The sequence below is a fragment of the Genypterus blacodes genome, unplaced genomic scaffold (assembly GCF_046128005.1).
Source record: "Genypterus blacodes isolate CSIRO-AG114 ecotype Tasmania unplaced genomic scaffold, CSIRO-AGI_Gbla_v1 ptg000156l_1, whole genome shotgun sequence".
Taxonomy (NCBI): Eukaryota; Metazoa; Chordata; class Actinopteri; order Ophidiiformes; family Ophidiidae; genus Genypterus; species Genypterus blacodes.
Genome location: NW_027466957.1, coordinates 10,168,253 through 10,188,042, shown reverse-complemented (window position 1 = coordinate 10,188,042; position 19,790 = coordinate 10,168,253). Strand labels below are relative to the sequence as shown.

At 45.9% G+C, this 19,790-nt stretch overlaps 2 protein-coding genes across 2 annotated transcripts; both read left to right on the top strand.

Annotated features, from left to right (window-relative positions):
- The first annotated feature begins 1,096 nt into the window (after positions 1-1,096).
- b4galt3 (UDP-Gal:betaGlcNAc beta 1,4- galactosyltransferase, polypeptide 3) lies at positions 1,097-7,115 on the top strand. Its single transcript, XM_076166181.1, is given in 9 exon segments — positions 1,097-1,168; positions 1,251-1,798; positions 1,973-2,208; positions 2,310-2,500; positions 2,579-2,701; positions 3,595-3,699; positions 4,088-4,407; positions 4,781-4,849; positions 4,852-7,115. Coding segments are annotated over 8 exon segments (1,422 nt in total). The 5' UTR covers positions 1,097-1,168; positions 1,251-1,515; the 3' UTR covers positions 4,947-7,115.
- Positions 7,116-16,187: 9,072 nt separating this feature from the next.
- On the top strand, positions 16,188-19,578 carry LOC143012928 (V-type proton ATPase subunit S1-like protein). The gene is made up of 5 exons (XM_076166270.1): positions 16,188-16,283; positions 18,357-18,595; positions 18,795-18,845; positions 18,923-19,166; positions 19,342-19,578. The coding sequence occupies exons 1-5, from the start codon at positions 16,188-16,190 to the stop codon at positions 19,576-19,578; spliced, it is 867 nt and encodes a 288-aa protein (XP_076022385.1).
- Positions 19,579-19,790: the final 212 nt, after the last annotated feature.

The following is a 19,790-nucleotide window of genomic DNA, read 5'->3' as shown; positions in this document are numbered from 1 at the left end:
AAATTGTGATATTTTTTTAGGGTGAATAGATCCTCAAATAACTTACATTTAGGCCTGACTGCATGGATCCTATCAGGGAGTAATGAGGATTTCCGCTAATACTACACTCATTTATTATGTTTTAAAAGTTGTCATACTGTAGCTTTAACCATCAAAACATCACCAACATCATCAGATTCATCCGTGCCGCTCCGCGCGCGCGTCACCGCGGTGCCGTGACCGCGCCGCGCCGCCGCTTCCTTCCGCTGAGGCCGCGCGCGCGCTGTCTGTGTTGACACCGGCATGGAAACACGGCGATGCTCTTGCGTGTCAAAGCGTCTCCGGCGCTCTGTAAGCAGCTACGGGGAGACTTCGACTGGGATGACAGATTAAGGATAAGAGGAGGAGGAGGGGAAGAAGAAGAAGAGGAGGAAGGAGGAGGAGGAGGGGGAGGAGGAAGAAGAGGAAGAGCGCACAGGCTGAGAAAGCTACTGCATCCTTTGGACCATCGCATCTTTGTGACCGCGGCCCGTTGATCCTCCGTGAAGCCGCGGGCTGGAGTAGGAATGAGGCAGGGACGCGCTGGTGAGTCGCCGGGCTGCTACCTGGAATCAACTCCGCACAGCAGCTGACAGATTTTCTACTTGATTGATGATATATCGATTAATACGTGACGTTTTCCGCCGTTGTGCGTTATGTAAAGACTGCACTGCCAAACACAGATGTTGATAGGCTAATCACCTGGATGGGGGAGCTGCTGCGTATGCATGTGTGTGTGTGTGTGTGTGTGTGTGTGTGTGTGCGTGCGTGTGTATGAAGACATGGCGCTGCTTCGGCTATGTGCTGCTCCATCCTTGCATTGCTTCTTGTCTCAGTACACACACCCCTCTGTGCAGCATGGTAACTGTTTGGACGAATAGGGAACAGTGATGTAGGCTGAATTTGATCCGCAGCATCAAAGTGACATTTGGTTGTAGCCGCCTGTCATTAGTTGTTGATTGTAGCGGCATGAGGCTAAACGAGATCATCTGCATATGTAATCGTTCATGGCTTGTTTGAGATAGATGTTGTTATCTTTCCTGCACAGCGAGCGTGATGATGACAGGAGGAGGAAGAGGAGAGAGGTGGGGTCAACCCTCCCTGGCCCAGGACAGGTTTTAGCCAGCCTGGATCCGGGCTGACATCACAGGTACAGAAGACATGAAGAAGACAAATTGCTATGTAATGATGTTTTTCACTGAACTCATCCATTTTGTTCTTTTCCTCCTCAGTGACTCGTGTGGTTTGGAGGTGATGGCAGTGGTGGTGACTGATCTTTGCCACGTTTGTTAGCCGTTCCTACCAATGGACAGCCTCGCCCTGCGCCCCTGAGCCTGCACCCACCACCCCACCTCTCCGCCTCTCCCTCTGCCTCCCCTTGAACATTTTCCTCCTCTTCCTTCACCCTCTTCATCCCACTGCCGCTTGCTCCTCCCCCCTGCCCGTCTCTCCCCTGGCCCAGTTTCGCCCTCGTTGGAATCTCCCAGCATCTCTATTATGGCGTGTTTCGGGCGCTCTCTGGACTCTCCGTGTACGTTGGCCTTACTGGTGGGCTTCCAGTTTGCCTTTGTGCTCTACTTCTCCCTGGGGGGCTTCAGAGGCCTGGTGTCCGTCCTGGTTCACACCACAGAGCCCGAGTTCGACTACTCTCGACCCCACGATGTCTACACTAACCTCAGTCATCTGGGAGTGCCGCCTCCCCCGCCGCGCAACTCCGGGACGGGACTCCCTGCAACTGGACCACCGCTGAAGGATTGTCAAATCCCCTCCCCACTGCTGGGTGAGAGAGAGAGAGAGAGAGAGAGAGAGAGAGAGAGAGAGAGAGAGAGAGAGAGAGAGAGAGAGAGAGAGAGAGAGATAGAGAGAGGGGTGGGGTGGTAAAGTGGCATTTGTAAGATCACTAACAGATGAACAATATGGCTTCAACCCTTTCCTTCCCTCCCCTCCCCTCTAGTTGGACCCGTCTCTGTCCACCTCTCGTCTCCCCTCTCTCTGGAGGAGATAAGACAGAGGAACCCCCTGGTGTTGCCGGGCGGACGTTACCGCCCTCCTGACTGTGAGCCCCGGCACCACACAGCTATCGTGGTGCCGTACAGGAACAGGCAGACCCACCTGAGGGCTCTCCTCTACCACCTTCACCCCTTTCTGCAGAGGCAGCAGATCCACTATAGCATCTACATTGTGAATCAGGTGTGTGTGTGTGTGCAGGATGATGGTATAAGTGTGTTGTAATGCTCTCTTTTAACACGTGTTGCGTAACATACCCCTGGGCCTTTTGTTTGTGGCTCCAGTGGGGCAACGGCACGTTTAACCGAGCCAAGCTGCTGAACGTGGGGGTGCGTGAGGCCCTCAGAGATGAAGACTGGAGCTGCATCTTCCTCCACGACGTCGACCTGCTGCCGGAAAACGACCACAACACCTACACCTGCCACAAACAGTTTCCCACACACCTGTCTGTGGCCATGGACAAGTTCCGTTACAGGTAAGAAGCAGAGGTTTGAATCCGTGTCCATGCAATCTTGCCGGAGACTTTATTTCAAGATGGCTGTGATCCTTCCAGGCTGCCGTACACGCAGTACTTTGGTGGCGTTTCCGCGTTGACTCCGGAGCAGTTCATGAAAATGAACGGCTTTCCCAACCAGTACTGGGGCTGGGGCGGCGAGGACGACGACATCGCTGCCAGGTAAGGCGGCTGAATGGGGGAAGTGGCCCATGGAGCGCATGATGAGGGTGAACAAAGGCCTGCATGCTGACATGTGATCCTCCTGGCATGTGTGTTCATTGACAGCTTCACATCTCCATGCGGTCATCCAAGCCTCTCTACTTCTCATGTTTACTGGCTTTTGCTCTTCTTATTCATCTTCTCCCCTCATATTTACAATATCAGCACCACACGTTTTCCCCCTTTTCTTTCTTGTTTTGTCTTTGTTATAACATCGTCTTTCATCTTCGCCCCCCTCACGCCTCACTGCCGTGGCTTTGCTGTGTGTGTGTCTCTCAGCGGTGGGCTCAGTGAGTATGTCTGCGCTCACTGGTGTTTAGGCTGTGGTCCATCTCATCTCTGTGCTGCGGTCCCCCCTCTCTCCACTCTCTGGCTCTATTCTAGCATGTGCCAATCAGTTATGAGAGGCACTGGATGCAAAACAAAAACAAAAATCAAAATCCAAAAGCTTGCACTCATTTGTAAATGAAGTAAGTAAACTGGAGACACTGCTGCCCTACTTACTACACTTTGTTGCCCTTTGTGCATGATGTTTTGCAAATGGGTAAAATGCTATACAATCCATACTGTACACTATATTGGATACTTGTTTTGATTGACTCAGATGACTGGAATGGTGCACAAGGTCCAGAGATGGAAAAAGGGAACCACAGTGTTTTACACCACCTATAGGCCTTATAAAAGTATGTTCTTCTCATAACTTCACCCAACATTTTGGTTATAGACATGCCATTTGCTAATAAGCCACATTATTTTTGCCCTTTGGTGTAGTTTATAATAGAGTGGAGCAACAGTGAGCAGTATGAGATTTATTTCCCAGTTTTCTGTCTTCTCTCATTGTGCTGCCTGTTCAGAGTGCGTCTGTCTGGCATGAAGATAGTGCGCCCCCCAGTGGCCATCGGCCATTATAAGATGATCAAGCATAAAGGAGACAGAGGGAATGAACAAAACCCACGCAGGTACACACACACACACACGCACACACACACACACACACACACACACGCACACACACACACACACACACACACACACACACACACACGCACACGCACGCACGCACGCACGCACGCACGCACACACGCACGCACACACACACACACACACACACACACACACACACACACACACACACAGAGGGACAGAAATCCGTTTCCACAAACCAAAAACAGAACATTTTTCTCACTGAAAATGCTCTGGAAGTGTTTTCAAAGCCATGGAAACAAGCTCACACAAACCAGCTGTAGTGTGACAAGTTAAATTCACACACACACACACACACACACACACACACAACACACACACACACACACATGCACAATCACATCCTTATTTTCCTCCATTCAGGTTTGACCTCCTGAAAAGAACCCGACTCAACTGGCGCTCTGACGGTGTCAACTCTCTGACCTACGACCTCCTTTCCAAAGAGCTGGAGCCCCTCTACACCAATCTGACTGTCAACATAGGAGAGGACCCCCGTCTCCCCCGGGGGAAAGCACCCATTCCTGTGAAAACGACCCCAACTACCCAACAACGTAGCGCCGACAAGGACAGAGGCTCAGCTGGACAGGAGAAGAGGCCGGGGAGCAAAGCGGCAAACATGACTGTGGCAGATCAAACCCACATCCAGGCAAAGACGTCCAATCAGACGACACAGGGGAAGACTGGTGTGATGAAATAGAACCAGGTACAATAAGCAAGGACCCACCTGTAGAATAAAGTGGCTTCCCTTTGTACTCAGTACTAGAGGAGATGGGTGTGGATTTCCTCTGCTTTAGGATCAAATAAAGGAACCACTTTCATCTACAACGATGCATTCAGGAACAACTGGAGGTTTATCCTTCCCTGATGGCGACTTAACTGCACTGACAAGAGTCTGTAGTCTCTCTCAAAGAACAAGACTGCAACCAGCTGAAGGGTGGCGGCTCTTTCTCAGTGACGTGCTGCTGTTGAATTAGTCAAAGCCACATCGAAGTACCAAAACCCACTAGATGACAATGAGACTGCAAAACAAACCAACCAATATCTTCTCTTTTCTAGACATTACAAAGTGTACGGATCCCATTTGATGCCAGCAGCACTCCTGCAGCTTCATCCAGTCTGCTACCAAAAACTGCTGCCAGTCCACCCCACTCCATGGTGGGTTTGTGTTTCTGTGCCTTCTCTCTTTTATGCGCATTTTATAGACTGATATAGTTGCTTTTAGACGCTGACCCGGGTCACTTTTACCTCTCCTGCCTCATGGGACACACTGGAATTCAGGGGCGGCTAAAGCTGATCCTCGATCAGAGCAAATGATTTGTCCCAGGACTGCCGTTTTATATATTTGTCTGCATTAATCAGCGCTGACCAACTCCATAGTTCAGATCGGACAATTCTAGAGTTTATATTTATATAGAAAGACTCTTTATTTGTCTACTGGTTTGTTTTACTCGTTCATCCTTACTGTCTGGTGCCTCTCTCTGACTTTTAGTTTATAGACAATCAATATGAGAAGATAAAAACTCAACCACATAATAAGTACTGTTAGGTGGTTGGTAGTACTATCATCTATTGCGCCTGTCCCATAACCATAGACACGGCATGATAGCTGTTGTGTAGTTTGACTATACTCCCGATACATAGACCATTGCTTCTGATGTTACTGGTGACTTTATTTACCTTTATGATAAGTCAGGTTTGGAGAAAAACAGACTCACATACCATATTGTAGACATGTGACTTAATATTTGCCACATTCAGACTGTGTTTTAGTATCAAATGTGGTATACGATGCAGCACTGTGTATAGCTTTAGGTCAGACCTGACATCTTCAAACAGAGTCTTTCAGTGCAATATGAGCCACGTGGCGCATCTGCATGTTTTGTTTTGTCTTGTCTTTCCTCATTCACCACAACATGATGCGTGTTGAAGAGGAGCAGGTGTTTCCAACTGAGCGACACGCTTCATGATAAATAGTCTGCCACATTGCCGCCTTGCTTATAAGGAGGTCGGCAGATTAATTCTAATTGTATTGGTTGGGTTGGAGATCCACATGCTTCATCTCTTAGACATACGGTTTGGTTCCATATCAGTCATTTGGAATGTAAAATGACCACTTTTAGATGAGGTTGTGTGTATGGGCTCACTCATAGGCCCGAGGATTTCCTGCTGCTACTTGACTAGGAAAATGTTAAACTGTATAATTAAATGGCTTGAAAAATAACATATTGTAATACTAATTTTATAGTGTGGAACTATGTTTTATTATACTAACAGGTATTGCGTTGCTTATGAGAAGCTGAATGTATTTAATTATTTAATTTAACGTATTGCATCATTGATAGAGCTAATGGGCAGAGCTGTGTTGCATTGAATTTGAGTGCAGATGTGTTTCCATTGTAGTGTAGATTACTCTCCCGTTATATTTACCTCCCTATGTTTCTTTGTTAACGTCGTGCCTCATGACATCAGCCTGTTTAGACTGTGACGTAGGTGTACTGTTGAGTTGTACGTGAGCACCATCTAGCGGTACCATGTGGAACAGCGCGTAGCTCGAAGGATCAAAGGAGCGAATGAATGAAACTGCAGTGACGTGACCTGAATGTTGATCACTAATGTGCGCCATTCACAGCTTTCCGCCAATCAGATGTCTGAGGAAGGCGTAGGAGAACATCATTGATCCTTTTTTGTTTTTCAACAGTAGGTAGAACGTATGCCTCAGCAGTGTGAATAGTAATAGTTTTATAGGAGGAATCTATGTTTATTAATGGAGAATTATTTTGTGTCATACCAACAAATTGTCTCGTACAAACAAGGATTCACTGGCTTTGTGCTCACATACGTTAATTAGTTGCATATCAATAGAGAATCATATTTTCCATTAAACACCAAGCCTGGGACACACACCGAGAGCTTTACAGGACAGTATGAAGTCTCAGCAGAGTAATCATAACAAACCGTGTGCTCACCTGGAGATTGTTCTATATTTAATACGTAGGCTAGTTTTTATAAAGGATGATTTGCATACGTGTCAGAAATATTTACTGTGTGGTCAAATGCAAATGCAATCAACTGCATTGGGATTTAACAGAGTGTTTGTGTTTGATTTCAATATTTCATTTGATGGAGCTCATGATGTCACTGATGAGTATTAAGACAAAAGCGCCGCTTACCGTGGAAGAATGGGTGTTGATGTATTTATGGCATGAGCAGTTAATAGATGACATGATTCATGATGAATGGTGATGCCTGTCGTCGTCTTCGGTTGTCTTACCTACTGACATGCTCTTAGAGACGAGGGATTGATTTGCATGCCTGTGTGTGTACGTGTTTATGTGTATGCTTATAGAACATGTCAGCATAAATGGTAACCTACGACGACACCAGTGTTATAACAGAGAGCAAATATGTATACCAATAAAAACGTCAAAACATCTCTCCGTATGTTTGAACATGACCTCAACATGCAGTAGAAGCTTATGGAACATACATTAGTGTTTCTATAAATGCTGCTCCAGCTTAATGTTCCACAGATCTGCTGTGGTATTCTGTAGATTAGTGATCATATATCATCATCAACACATGCTGTAAAGAAATCTGCAGCCACACTAACCTCTTACATCACCGCTCGTTACGGCAATCCTCAGTGTTCCTCTATGCCAGCATAAAGAACAGGATTATAAAGTTGCATATGAGATCATCCCTATAAATAGACGGTAACCCCAGTGTTGCATGTTTGATCTGTTTTATAATCTTCAAATAGTGGATGATTCACTGGGAGAGGGCTAATGTTTGACCAAACTCACACACACACACAAGTCATAAAGGGGTTAGGGGCATAAGATACACACCATACAAAGCAACACACTCGCATTAACTACTATGGATTCAATCAACACCTCTCAGTATCAGTCCAAACACAAATGGAGCATTATAAGCTTTAACAGGTTGCATTTACTGTATTGGATTGCAGGTTTTCACTCTTATTTGGTTCACATGATATCATTTCTTTTGAACATTTACTGCTTATTGATGCAATACTGTCAAACTGTTTGCTTACTAATTCGCCTTACCGTCAGAATTATTGGTGCCTGGTATCAGATTCGACGTGGAGCTGGAGCTGATCCAACAGTTATCACTCCTTCTCCTAACAGCTGCAAAGGAAACTATAATAGGACACCAGGAATATGGAGGGTGCATTGGCTGGAAACTCTGTATGCTAACTAAGCATTATGGGAAGATGCGTGGCCTCTGTGGTGTGTGCTCTGAGTAAATGACCTTGGAAAGCAGCATCCAAGGAAGGCGTAAGATCTTGTTTTCCATTATATTAGCATGTTTTTCAATCTATTTTCCAGTTGGAGCAAACTGCATGGTTGAGGCTTAAACATCCCAAACACCTATTCTGAGGAAGCTTATTTCAGGAATGAGACCGGTTTCCATAAGAAAGTTCTAAAGTGTGTGACTTTGTGAGTGACAAAAGTATATTTTTATAGAAATTAGTTTCAGCCAACTTTTAATACAAGTAAATGTGCTTCAGGATTTTTGTTGGAATCTCAAAACAGGAAAGAAACACATGAAACATGAAACCCACTTGTTGCGATGTGAGTCATTTTGATGAGGTCCTTCTCTCTCTCTATCTCTTCAGTAGAGCTTTATCACAATAATAAATCTGGATTACTAAAGCTAGCTGAGAGACATGAGAGCATAATATCTCCTTTAAACGTCACCAGAGAGCACCTGCACGTCTCCCTGTGTTGAGTGTGACGCCATGACAGCAGCAGTGACAGTCTACTTTGCACTTTCCCTGCAGCAGACTGACACACTGGCCTGCTGAAGTGACAGAGTGGGCAGACACAGAGGGCTGAGGCAGCCTTTAGTCGCTCCCTGTTACGGTGCGGCCCCGAGACACAGCCGACCTCCTATACACACAGCTCTACCGCAGGTCTCTCACACACACACACACACACACACACACACACACACACACACACACACACACACACACACACACACACACACACACAAAGGGGGAATGATGTATTTAGATCTACATAACAGCAGACAAGTATGCATACATAAGCACACACACAGAAATGGGAGAAAATGTAAAACTGCCCGATTGTGTTTTCAATTTCATTTCATAAACAAATGCGTTGAGTGTGAGACGTTAATGAGTGTGTTTTTGCCTCAATGTTTACTGTAACGCTAAATTTCTCTGTAATCTGCAGGTATCTCACTGATGGCGAAGCATTACAAAGGAAGACTGCACTGCTTAGCACAGTTTAGACCAACATCTTTACTCTTCTCACGTCATGAAATGAAACAAACAAAAGAAAGAACATGAAACAATGATTTGCATGAGACGAAATGATGTGGATTCTAGTTTGATTTAATGCTGCAGTTTCAAATTTTTAATAAACATGATACTATACATCAAAGTATGATATTACTTGATCCTTGAAAACAATTTTGTTCCATAAAACAACACATAATATGTCATTTAACTTGTATGATGTGAGGAACAACATTGAATATTAAAAGAGAAGTACATTCATTTGCATGTTTCTCCAGAGAATTTTTACGAGAGCTATTGAATTTCAGTAACTAGTTTTAAATTATTGATGGTTCACATATTGCTTTAAGGCATTCTGGAAGCATGTAATGGAGTCACACACTCCACTCATGCACTTATTTGGCAAACGTGAAGTGAGAAGCTCCAACACTGATCATGTAAACGACAACGATCACGACAGACAGACACGATATCATCATAACACGATGACTAATGCCCTGGCTATTTCAGAATTCACGACCGAGTAATGCATTATGAAAGTTGCGCAAGAGACCCATTGATGTGAATCATTAATATGAAACTCTGCCACAATATTTGCTTATGTAACTCTGCTCTGCGTTTATGGAAATAAAAGTTATGAGAGTATGTGTGAAGAGCTGGTGGAGGAAAACAGGGATCAGCTGTCAAGAGTCGTGGAAACCTCATTGTTGTCTCAGCCTGTGTAGCGGCTCAGCTGCTCCCGTCATCCATATTTGCAGCTTCGGTGGACAATTTCCTCAGCTGCAGGCCCTCTGCATGCTCACAACAACACATAGATCAAGTGAATTAATTCTGCTATTGTGGCAGCACACTGGAGATCTGGGTCACGCAGTCACGCCGCCTTTTTTCTTTTTCCTGTAGCCGCCTAATGTCAGTCAACATCCTCCCATCCCATCCCATCCCATCCCATCCTATCCTATCCTTGCACCATCTGACCTTGACAACCCCAGGTGATTTTCCACAGATGTGTGTGTGTGGGGGGGTCTGTGTGTGAACAGGTGTGCCGGTGTGTGTGAGAGTGTGTTTTTGAATTTGATCATTTTATGTAAAGGTATGATGAGATGTGCTGTGAGAAAGGATGAGCCGCTTGCTGTCTATACTTGGGTTTGCCTGCAGCTATGTGTGCATGGAAGACAGTCAGTGAGGATAGAGAGCACAGGCGGGGATGAGGGGAGGGTGAGCCGAGGCAGAGGGAGGAGAGGAGAGGAGAGGAGAGGAGGAGGAGGGGTAGAATGTGACGCACGCTGATCCGCTATGCTCGCTGCTGATTGGCCGCCGTGCCTGCCGGTCACACAGAGCTGGAGTCAGGCGCTGCTGGGAGAGCAGATTATGAAGCGGATCTCAACCAGCGGCAGTCTCCTCTCATTGTCTCAATGGCTGCACACGCATTCCTCCTCTGCTCCTTCGCCTTGCTGTCTGCCCTCAGCCAGCCCGGACTCTCCTTCCCTGAGGAGGAGGAGGTGCAGTCGGGACTTACCTATGAAGAAGTGCCTGAAATCCTGGACAGAAGGTAAATCTATAGCTAACAGAAGAGAGCTTGTATGGGAGAGAAGGGGGGGAGGGAGGGAGGGGTATAAGAAGATGCATGCAGGGATGCTGGGATGCTGATGTGCCTTGTGAGGTTCTTTCTTTCTTTCTTCCTCTCCTTCTCCTTCTCTTTCTTCTCCTTCCTCCCTGTCTCACCTTGGATACGTTGCAAATCATGAATGAGGCAGTGCCGCTGCATCACTGAGAGCCGGGCTGCACGGCTTTGTTTGTCTTCGTCCTGGAGACTGCATCAGACGCTGCTCATCGATCAGAGACGGGGCCGTTGTCTCAGTACAGTAGCTTTGGTCTGTGGGCAGGAGGGAGCTAAATAAGGTTGGGGCAGTGTGCAGGCAGTGGGGCCTGTCCTTTCCTCTCCTCCTTTCCTCTCTCCTTTCTTTCTTTGAGAAGAGAGGGGGGGGGGGGGGGGAGGGGGGGGGGGTCAGTGGTGAAGGAAGGTAAACAAGGATGGGACAGGGAGGAGAGCGGAGGATGCATCAGGGATGGTCTGCTGGGGTCTGTTTACTGATGCAGTCATAGACGGAGAGGGAGAGAGAGAGAGAAGGAGAGAGAGAGGGAAGGGAATTCAACCCGGCCATGTCTGCATAATGCACATGCAGTCCTGCGGGTCAAATCTGTATGAAATATTCACCATCCACACCTACAGACGCACACACACAATAGCAAGGAGACTCAAGCACTAAACCGGCATCCTGGCCCTTTGTCAGCACTGACACAGAGGCAAAGACTTCGAGTGTTGTGCCAAAACCATGTAAGACTCTGGAAACAAAGCCGAGCACGATGGTTCACAATGTTCCACAGTGCAAATGTTTTAAAACCTTAATATGCTGCAGCTCTGCCATACAAACAACAACCTCTTAACTTAGTATTGTTCATTTGGTTCATTATTGTTATATATGTGTTAGGTTAGTAACCATGCAACAATGTCATGGTAATTGCATTGTTTTAGCATTCTGATACAATAGAGAAGGAAAGCTTGTAGTCATGACATAAATCTTATCTGTACACATGTTCACAAGTCCAGGCCATGAATGCTTGGCTTTAGAATTCAATTTCCAAAGTCACAAGGGAGTTTTCTCATTTCAGTTCTGTCTATTGGCTGTAAACCCCACACAGCTCCATATCTTACATCTTTACAGCAGGGAGCAGCTCCATTTATGTTTTCTGGGGTTTTGATTTAAGCGTCGGCCAACTCCCAGGGATCAAACTTTTGTACATAACTCTGCACGTAACAGTCCCTGTCCAAAGTCACGGCTTCAGTCTCAGCTCTGACACACTCCAGGATACTCTTATATAACAGCAATCTTTCATTACCAAGCGTCTCATTTCAGAAGTATAAAACATTGGGAAGCAGACAGGAATACAGTGTAAGATTGAAGGGAAGGAGGACTGGAGGATAATGAAGAGATGGCTGCATTCAGTTTACAGAGTGATGTGTGGTATGCATTAAATCGACCTGCATGGGCCAGTTAAAGTTGATAGCCAAGTGGCATTTAAAGTAATTAAAATGCAAACCTGAAAAGTCTAACATCTTCATCCATGACACATTCAGATCCCTGTGTAATCAGCAGTGATGATTGGTAGTTAGAAGAGAGGAGTGATGGCTCAAAATATCACTCACTCTGTCTGTCTATCAACAGTATCAACATCGCCTAAAACAAACAAACATAAACAGAACAGGGGTCAAAATGACCAAGTTGTAACTTTAGAAATGATCTATGAAAAGGAAATTGTTGCAAGATGAGATTTAGTTGATTCAGTAGATTTTATAATGAAAAAGGGTGTTGATGCTGTTGTAAGCGATTTTATTACAGGACTCTGAAGAGAGCAGGCAGAAATAAAATGGTTGTCCTACATAAAGAAAATGTTGTAAAGTGTAACATGAACTTCAGCGAGGGAAAGATTTAAGTGGGTGGATTGTTAGAGCCAGAGTTACTATTGAGTCAGTCACAGCTCTAAACATCTGATGAGTTGATTTCCACAGATGTTACAGACACTATTAACAATATGACCCATTTACAAAACAGGGTAAGAAGGAAGAATTCATGTCCTGAAGAGGCTCTGCGTCTTGTCAACATGGCCTAGTAATCTATAAACTATAATGTGTCTATGTCTATATCATTCATCACTGTCCAACGGGAAAGGACCGCTGGCAAATCGAGTTCTCAACATGGATGATTGAGTTTCCTAGAGCAGCATTTTCTCATATCAATCTACAAACATCTTATTAAATTCTTCTTATTAAAAACACCTTAACGGTAAGATTGTTAAACCCTTGTGTAGCAATGTGCCTGAGCCACAAGTTGCCCTGGAAGCCTTTGTATTGTTTTGAGTCTCACACACACACACACAGTTGTTTGCCATGCAGCGGATTGAACACAGTGACGCAGTGTGAAGGTTCATTGTAGCCTTTTTTTTTAACTTTACCACAAAACTGATAAACATTGACAAAGTGACCTAAATATAGACACAGATTGAGAATCGTTGTATTGAATTTCCAGTTGGAGTTTGTACTCTGAGCTGCTTTCAAAGACGCGTTAAAAGGTCACAAAACCAACTGCTAATATTAGAGATGCAACAGACTGACAAAACCCACAACACCTTGGGGAAGCAATGATGAGGCTGATCTGACTGTAAACTCTCCAATTACTGTATGTGAAATCATTCAAAAGTTGGCCGGTGAAAACTTGGCATCTTGGAAAATCCCTAAAGCTTCAACACATCAGTTAGTTTTCATATTCTGCCCTGTTTGGTTCTGAGAGATGTTTTCTTGTTTTGCTTTACTACAATTGACCTTTTAAATGGATAGAATGTGGACAGATAGAACACTGTCCCTAAGGCTGTAAGGCGTATTTGCAAAGGCAGCTCAACCTCATGCTGTACATTGTGAAATATTATCATGGCTGGGTTTGAAATTTCATGTCGGAAATACGACTACAAGTACATGTCACTATGGAGCCGGACACCGATACGCACTGTGGCTACGGTTCCACTTTTGCCACTTCAAATGGCCGAACATCCATTTTGTGTTGAAATATCCTCGTCTTTGCGTTCTCGTGCCGTTTAACAGCTTAATTTCTCTTGTAGCAGAGGGTTTGGATGGACTGAAGAGGACTTGTTTACAAGTTTGAGGTAGCAACCACACCTTCCTCTCTGCCCAGCAGGCCCGCAGATGGAGGGGATGATCACACATCTACGGGCACTCGGAGAAGAATTTACAAAATGCATCGATCAGACGGATAAAAGCGGCGTTAAAATGGAATTATTATCCAAAATAGCTGCTATCAGAGGAACTGTTGTGCTCGTCTCCTCCTCCTCTCATATTTGGGCGTCCATATTTAAGGATCTATGCAGAGAGCGAGTGGAGCCAAGGAGTGGCTCTGGCATGGCTTTGATTATATAAAGGGCCTGTTCAGCACCCAGGCACTGTGTGACAGGCTGAGCCAATGACGGGGCCGCAGCAGTCCTGGGTTGCTGACCTCGCGAAACTGGCACAGGAACAAACGACTGGGCTTTGGTTAGCACTCACACACACTCGCACTCACACCCATAACGCAGACTCCTCCGGCCCCCTCTTAGCCAGCTGAGGCCTGGGTAGACGCAGAGGAGGATTGCTTATTCACTTGTGCTTGGGAGGGGCGTGCGAGTGTGAATGCAAGTGCGCAGTGACACACACACACACACACACACGCACTCACAGTTGTAAATCGCCGATTGTAGTCGTGTTGTGTTTACAGGCGTTCATAAATATGGAAATCCAATATTAAATGTAACGTTTATAAAATAGTTTTGAAACTGTTCTGTTGTTAGAAGACTTGTTTATATGCACATGTCAACACAGGTGATTTACCCAGCATGCACCTGGGCATATGTACCCTAACATGTGGCTTTATTGTGCACCTACTCTGTCATACTGTGAGCGGTGCTAACTTTGGCTTGTACCCAAACTCATATTGCATGTAACCATACACAGTCGTGCCTGGACGCACACACCTACCCAGCTTCTCGTTCGAGCAACATTTTCAGTCTTAAACACGCCTGCAGGTAGCTGGAAAACTTCTTCATCCATCCACCTGCCACCGTTTGTTCCCCTGTGAGTGATTGAAGCTTGCGTCTGCTTAGTTTGATTCCTTGAAAGGAACCAGCAGATCACGCCACAGCGGTGTAACAGGTCACAATCATCCAACGTCAGAGTTAAAGCTGTTGAGCTCTGGAGGAGAGAAGCCTTTAGTGTATCCTGACTCAACAATACCCAAGTCGTTTAACACAGAAAGCTAATCTTAGGTAAACGTTTACATCTGACTCCTGTCTGTTGTGCTCATTTTGTTGACACCATTAAGCACTTCCACGGATAATGAGAAACATTTTACATTGTTTTTTAATTTCCTGTATGTCATCCAATATACCGGGCGGTGATTAGCTGCTCAATCTGGGCATTATTCTTTCCGTCTCTTGGTGGGATGAAGTTAAACGTTGCCATTGTCATTCAGCGCTTTGCCCACTAATTGCTCGCTAAAACCTGTTTGCCGTTTGATTGTTTAACAGCTTGGAATCGTCGCCATGTTTGCCAATTTGTACAGATCACTGTTCCAAGGAGCTTTTTCACACTCAATTATGAAGCGCTGGCAACAATAGAAAACAGCCTTTAGTTTTGAGTTTAACAGTAGTCGAATTGTAGCTCGGCATCAAACCTGCATGAGCCTCCACAGAAATGCAAAAGTAAAGAAGAAGGAAGAATTGTTTTGTGCTTCATAGTGTTACAACAATCAGCTGGTTACACACATTTTACTGACAAATATTACTAAACTGGATTAGGGGCCTCGATGTCAGAGGTCTCAGTCAAAGTCGGGACTTGTTCAGCTCAGATCTTCTAACTGCAGTTGCCCAGATCGCTGCAGGCTGTGACATCATAGTTAAATCTGTTCACCTGGGTTGGAGCCTTTGCCCGTATTCAGACTCCAGTGGTCCTGGACTGCGGTTGCACTTCCTACTTACAGCTAATCCTAATCCACCTGGCACTAAACTACACAATATGGCCCAGGTGGCAACTGTAACCTAGACAGACGGACAGACAGACAGATAACCTGTGAGGATGAAACAAATGTCTATCAGAATATAACTGCAGGATTTGAGATCAGTTGTAAGCTGCTGAATGCTTCTCTCTTGTCTGTGTGGACTGAAGTTGTTCTGGGTAAGTGTCTGAACTATGTGGGGCAGCTCCAATGGCGTCTGGGTCACCACATGGGAGGTGTGAAGAGTGCTCGGCGGCACCAGTCACACCTAGCACACCCATCACAACCCAGCGAGTCGACATGCAGGTCATCTTCAGTTGTGTGTAGCTTCTTGCAAAACCTTCAAGATCACAGGATTTCTTTTTTAAGGTGATCAAAGATGAGGCTCTGTGTTAGATGTTGCTTTTTGGACTTGCTGCAATTCACAAAGAAATTAGTTTGAACCCCCTGAGACAAAAGCAGAGAGACAAACAGACTGAAGTGCAGAATTGCCTCATTCCATCACTGGGGGAGGTTGTTCCACTCCCACAGGTCTTAGCTTTGCCTCTATCAAAGCTCATTATACCTGGCTACAGCCATGGAGATTAGTAAACCAGCCCTAGACCGTTGTGACGGACAGGACAAGGACGGGACAGCGGCTTCGGCCATTCGCTTACGAGCAGAAACAGGCCAGGTCAGTGGCGCTCAGTAAGCCCATTTGCTGGTGTTTTACGTCTTTGATTAGACAGTTAAAAGGATCAGGTCAGGATTAGCTTCAGGACGTTTGGGCCAGGCTCCATCCGGTCACACATGAAACGGACTGTTGTGTCCTCTCTTCCACCTTGTCTATGTAGGTCAGTCACACAATCAAACAGTAAAGGTGCTCTCCACTTTGTAATCGTTCTCTCTTTCTGGCAAATAAATCAATTGTGTCAGTGAAGCATTCAGAGTTTATACAGAGTGATAACGCACTTTGGTGCATGGATGTGCAAACACTATGCTTGTATACGGTACTTCTGTGTATGTTGAAGCAAAAAGTGTAGTAAACACATGGAAGATGATGCATGCATGTGTCCATAAGTCCTGCTTGTGTCCCTAATGCGTCTTCTGTCTTCTCCCACAGCAGAGAGAATCCCAAACATGCAACAAGAGTCACAGCAAGTAAGTATCAAATGAGCTGTGACATGATGATGATTCAATCAAAGCTGCTGCGCTGCTTTTGTTGCTGATGTTATTGCTTTGATCCTTCTGAACAACAACATCATCATACTGAGGACTGGAGACATTTCTGCTCTTAGTAATCTGTGTGTGTGTGTGTGTGTGTGTGTGTGTGTGTGTGTGTGTGTGTGTGTGTGTGTGTGTGTGTGTGTGTGTGTGTGTGTGTCTGTGTGAGTCTGTGACGTGTGTGATGCACTTGCGGGCATTAATGCAAAAAAGTAATAATAATAGGGGACTAAACACCTTATGAATTATACAGTCTGATTGTGGGGCGAGATGATCTAACAGTATTTGTAAACACGGCACAATAGTACCGTAACTGTGAAACAAACTGCTGATGAGTCACTGCGATGACGCAAAACAACTGGAAATAGACAGGAGCCCGAGCATCGAGGTGTGTGCACAATCTGTTTGTGCTGTGGGTGAGTGTGTGTGTGTGTGTGTGTGTGTGTGTGTGTGTGTGTGTGTGTGTGTGTGTGTGTGCATAGGAAATTGGCTGGAATTTTATGATTATGTAGCATTCTGCAATGCAGCGTTACAAAGAGCTTCATGTTAACTGTTCCAAGCTTTAAGATGCGGTAATTAGTGTTTGTGTGTGTGTGTGTCTGTGCTTTCAGGGCAAGATGGTGGGATCGGCTTAGAAAGTGAAGAGGTTATTTTGACACCTGAAGATGAAAGCCCACTCAGGAGAATACTGCAGGTACATTTCATTCCGACTGTCAGCTCATCCTCATCCTCATCTACTTCCATACATTCAAACACACACACACACACACAAACACACCTACCCACACACTCTGACAACATCAACATTCTAATTCGGGCACACTTGATGCATGACCTTGCATGTGGGGCACGTTGTGATCTCACATTCAGAGGTAAAGCTTCCCTTCCCACACACTCACACCCACCATCCACTTCATCTCAGGGAAAAGACTAAATCCTCACACTATCTGTTCCTGTGTACTGTTAAGAGTATTTCAGGATTAAAATCAGTCAGCCCAGCCTTTGTTTCCCAAGTCTCGCTCACATGCGTCACATTAACATGAGTTCAGTCTGTCTGCATGTCGTGTCTGATTTAGCCCAAACACTCCTGTCCTCTAAGCGAGGTGATTAAAAAAGCTTGTGTCGGCACTTCACCTACACAATACAATCAATGCAGTCCCACAGCTACTGCACCATTACAGGGGAATTCGGACACACTGCTTCTTCCTGAGTACCAACACTGCTCCGAACAAGAGAAAGAGCATTTTCTGGGATCTGAAATAGTCCAACATGCATGAGAAAGCGCCTAGGCGATGGTATACAGTCAATCATCCACACACACTTTGGAGAAGACACTCTGACTCAAATGGCTGCATGCAGTGAGGCTCCACAGTATGCAGTGTGTGTGTCTGTGCGTGTACGCCTCTCTAAGAATTTGATCACCCTCTAGAGGCCACTTACAAAAATGCATCCTGTCTTCTCCCCTGCGTTTGTTTGCCAGTTTGCTGCAGTGATGTTTGCACCCGCTGAGCTTAATCCCTTTCTCTTCTTCGTCTGTTTGCAGCCCTTTAACTGGCACCAGCCCGGGATGTCTCACAGTAAAAGGAAGCTGCTCCAGTCCGTCATGGGGCCTTATGGTCCGCTGAGCGTGACCTACAATGGGAAGAGCTGCATTCTGTTCAAGGCAAAGCGTCTGGCCATCCGCTACAGGAACCACACGTTCATCGACCTGACTGAGCGGGTCTTTAACCCCACCTCGCCCGTGGACACCAAGGGCTCCATCTGCACAAAGGAGAAAGCCACGTAAGTCTGAACAGAGTTTGACTACTGTGACTTCTAGGGAGCGATTATGATGAAGCAAAAAGAACAAATACATCATCTTTACATCTGCATTGATTAGCCCTTTCTTCCATTTTAATAACTTATTCCTCATTTAATCAGTGAATACAAAGTCAATCAAAGCAGCAGGAGCTAAATCATGTTTTATTTTGTTGCTCTGCAGGCTTTCATTAAGGTTTGGAGATGTGGAGGACCTGCGAGGCCTCGTCATCAGGTACGCCACACTCACACGCCTCATAGCTCTCAAACACCCGTCGTCTCCGTGGCTAACCTCCCTGTGGCTCTCACCAGGCTTCAGATGTCCAACACGTTTTACGAGGCGGCCGGTCAGAACTGGTTCACTCTCGACAGCGTTCACATCCACTACAACTGGACCCAGGAGGCCACGTTCAATGCCAGCGAGGTCTACGCTCCCGCCACCTCGTCCTACCACTGTCAGCACGTCAGCAGCCTTCACAAATACGACACCCTGCTAGTCCCCAGCTCCCACACTGACACGTCCGCTAACTGGCACATCACTTTCACTGACTTCCAGGTACACTGCTGTACACGGCCCGGCTGCGTTTTGTACACGCCCCTTCTTGTTTCCTACTGGTGTGCATGTGCATTTCCGAGCCTTTCGCTGTCCACCTGTAGTGTTTCGTGCACGTTTAGAGCCCCTTGTGACCTTTTTGTTCAGCTTAATCTCTCCAACGTCTCTCCTCTTCCAGATCCAGGCCTTCAACGTGCAGTCCGACAAGTTCGCCTCGGCCAGCGACTGCGCCACGTTCCTCACACCGGCCATCCTCATGGGCCTGGTGACGTCTCTGATCCTTCTCCTGGTTTTAGCCTATGCGCTGCACATGGTGGTCCACCTAAAGCACATCGACCGCTACGAGGAGCACAAAGCCACGGTCTACTTCCCTCGTAGTCCAGAGGCCGAGTTGCCGGACAAGAACAGCCTGTGAAATGACAAAGAAGAGGAAAGACGACAGCGGGAGAGACTGAGGCGGAAAGCTGAAAAGCAAGGCAGAGGGGAGAGCAAGTGAATGAGAGGAACAGAGTATCCTTCACAGAATCTCATCAACAACACCACAACCTGTGCTTGTGCTTACGAAAAACCTCCTACGTGGTCTCTAAAAGCAGACTGTGGTAGGATACTTTTTCTTCTTTTCCTCAT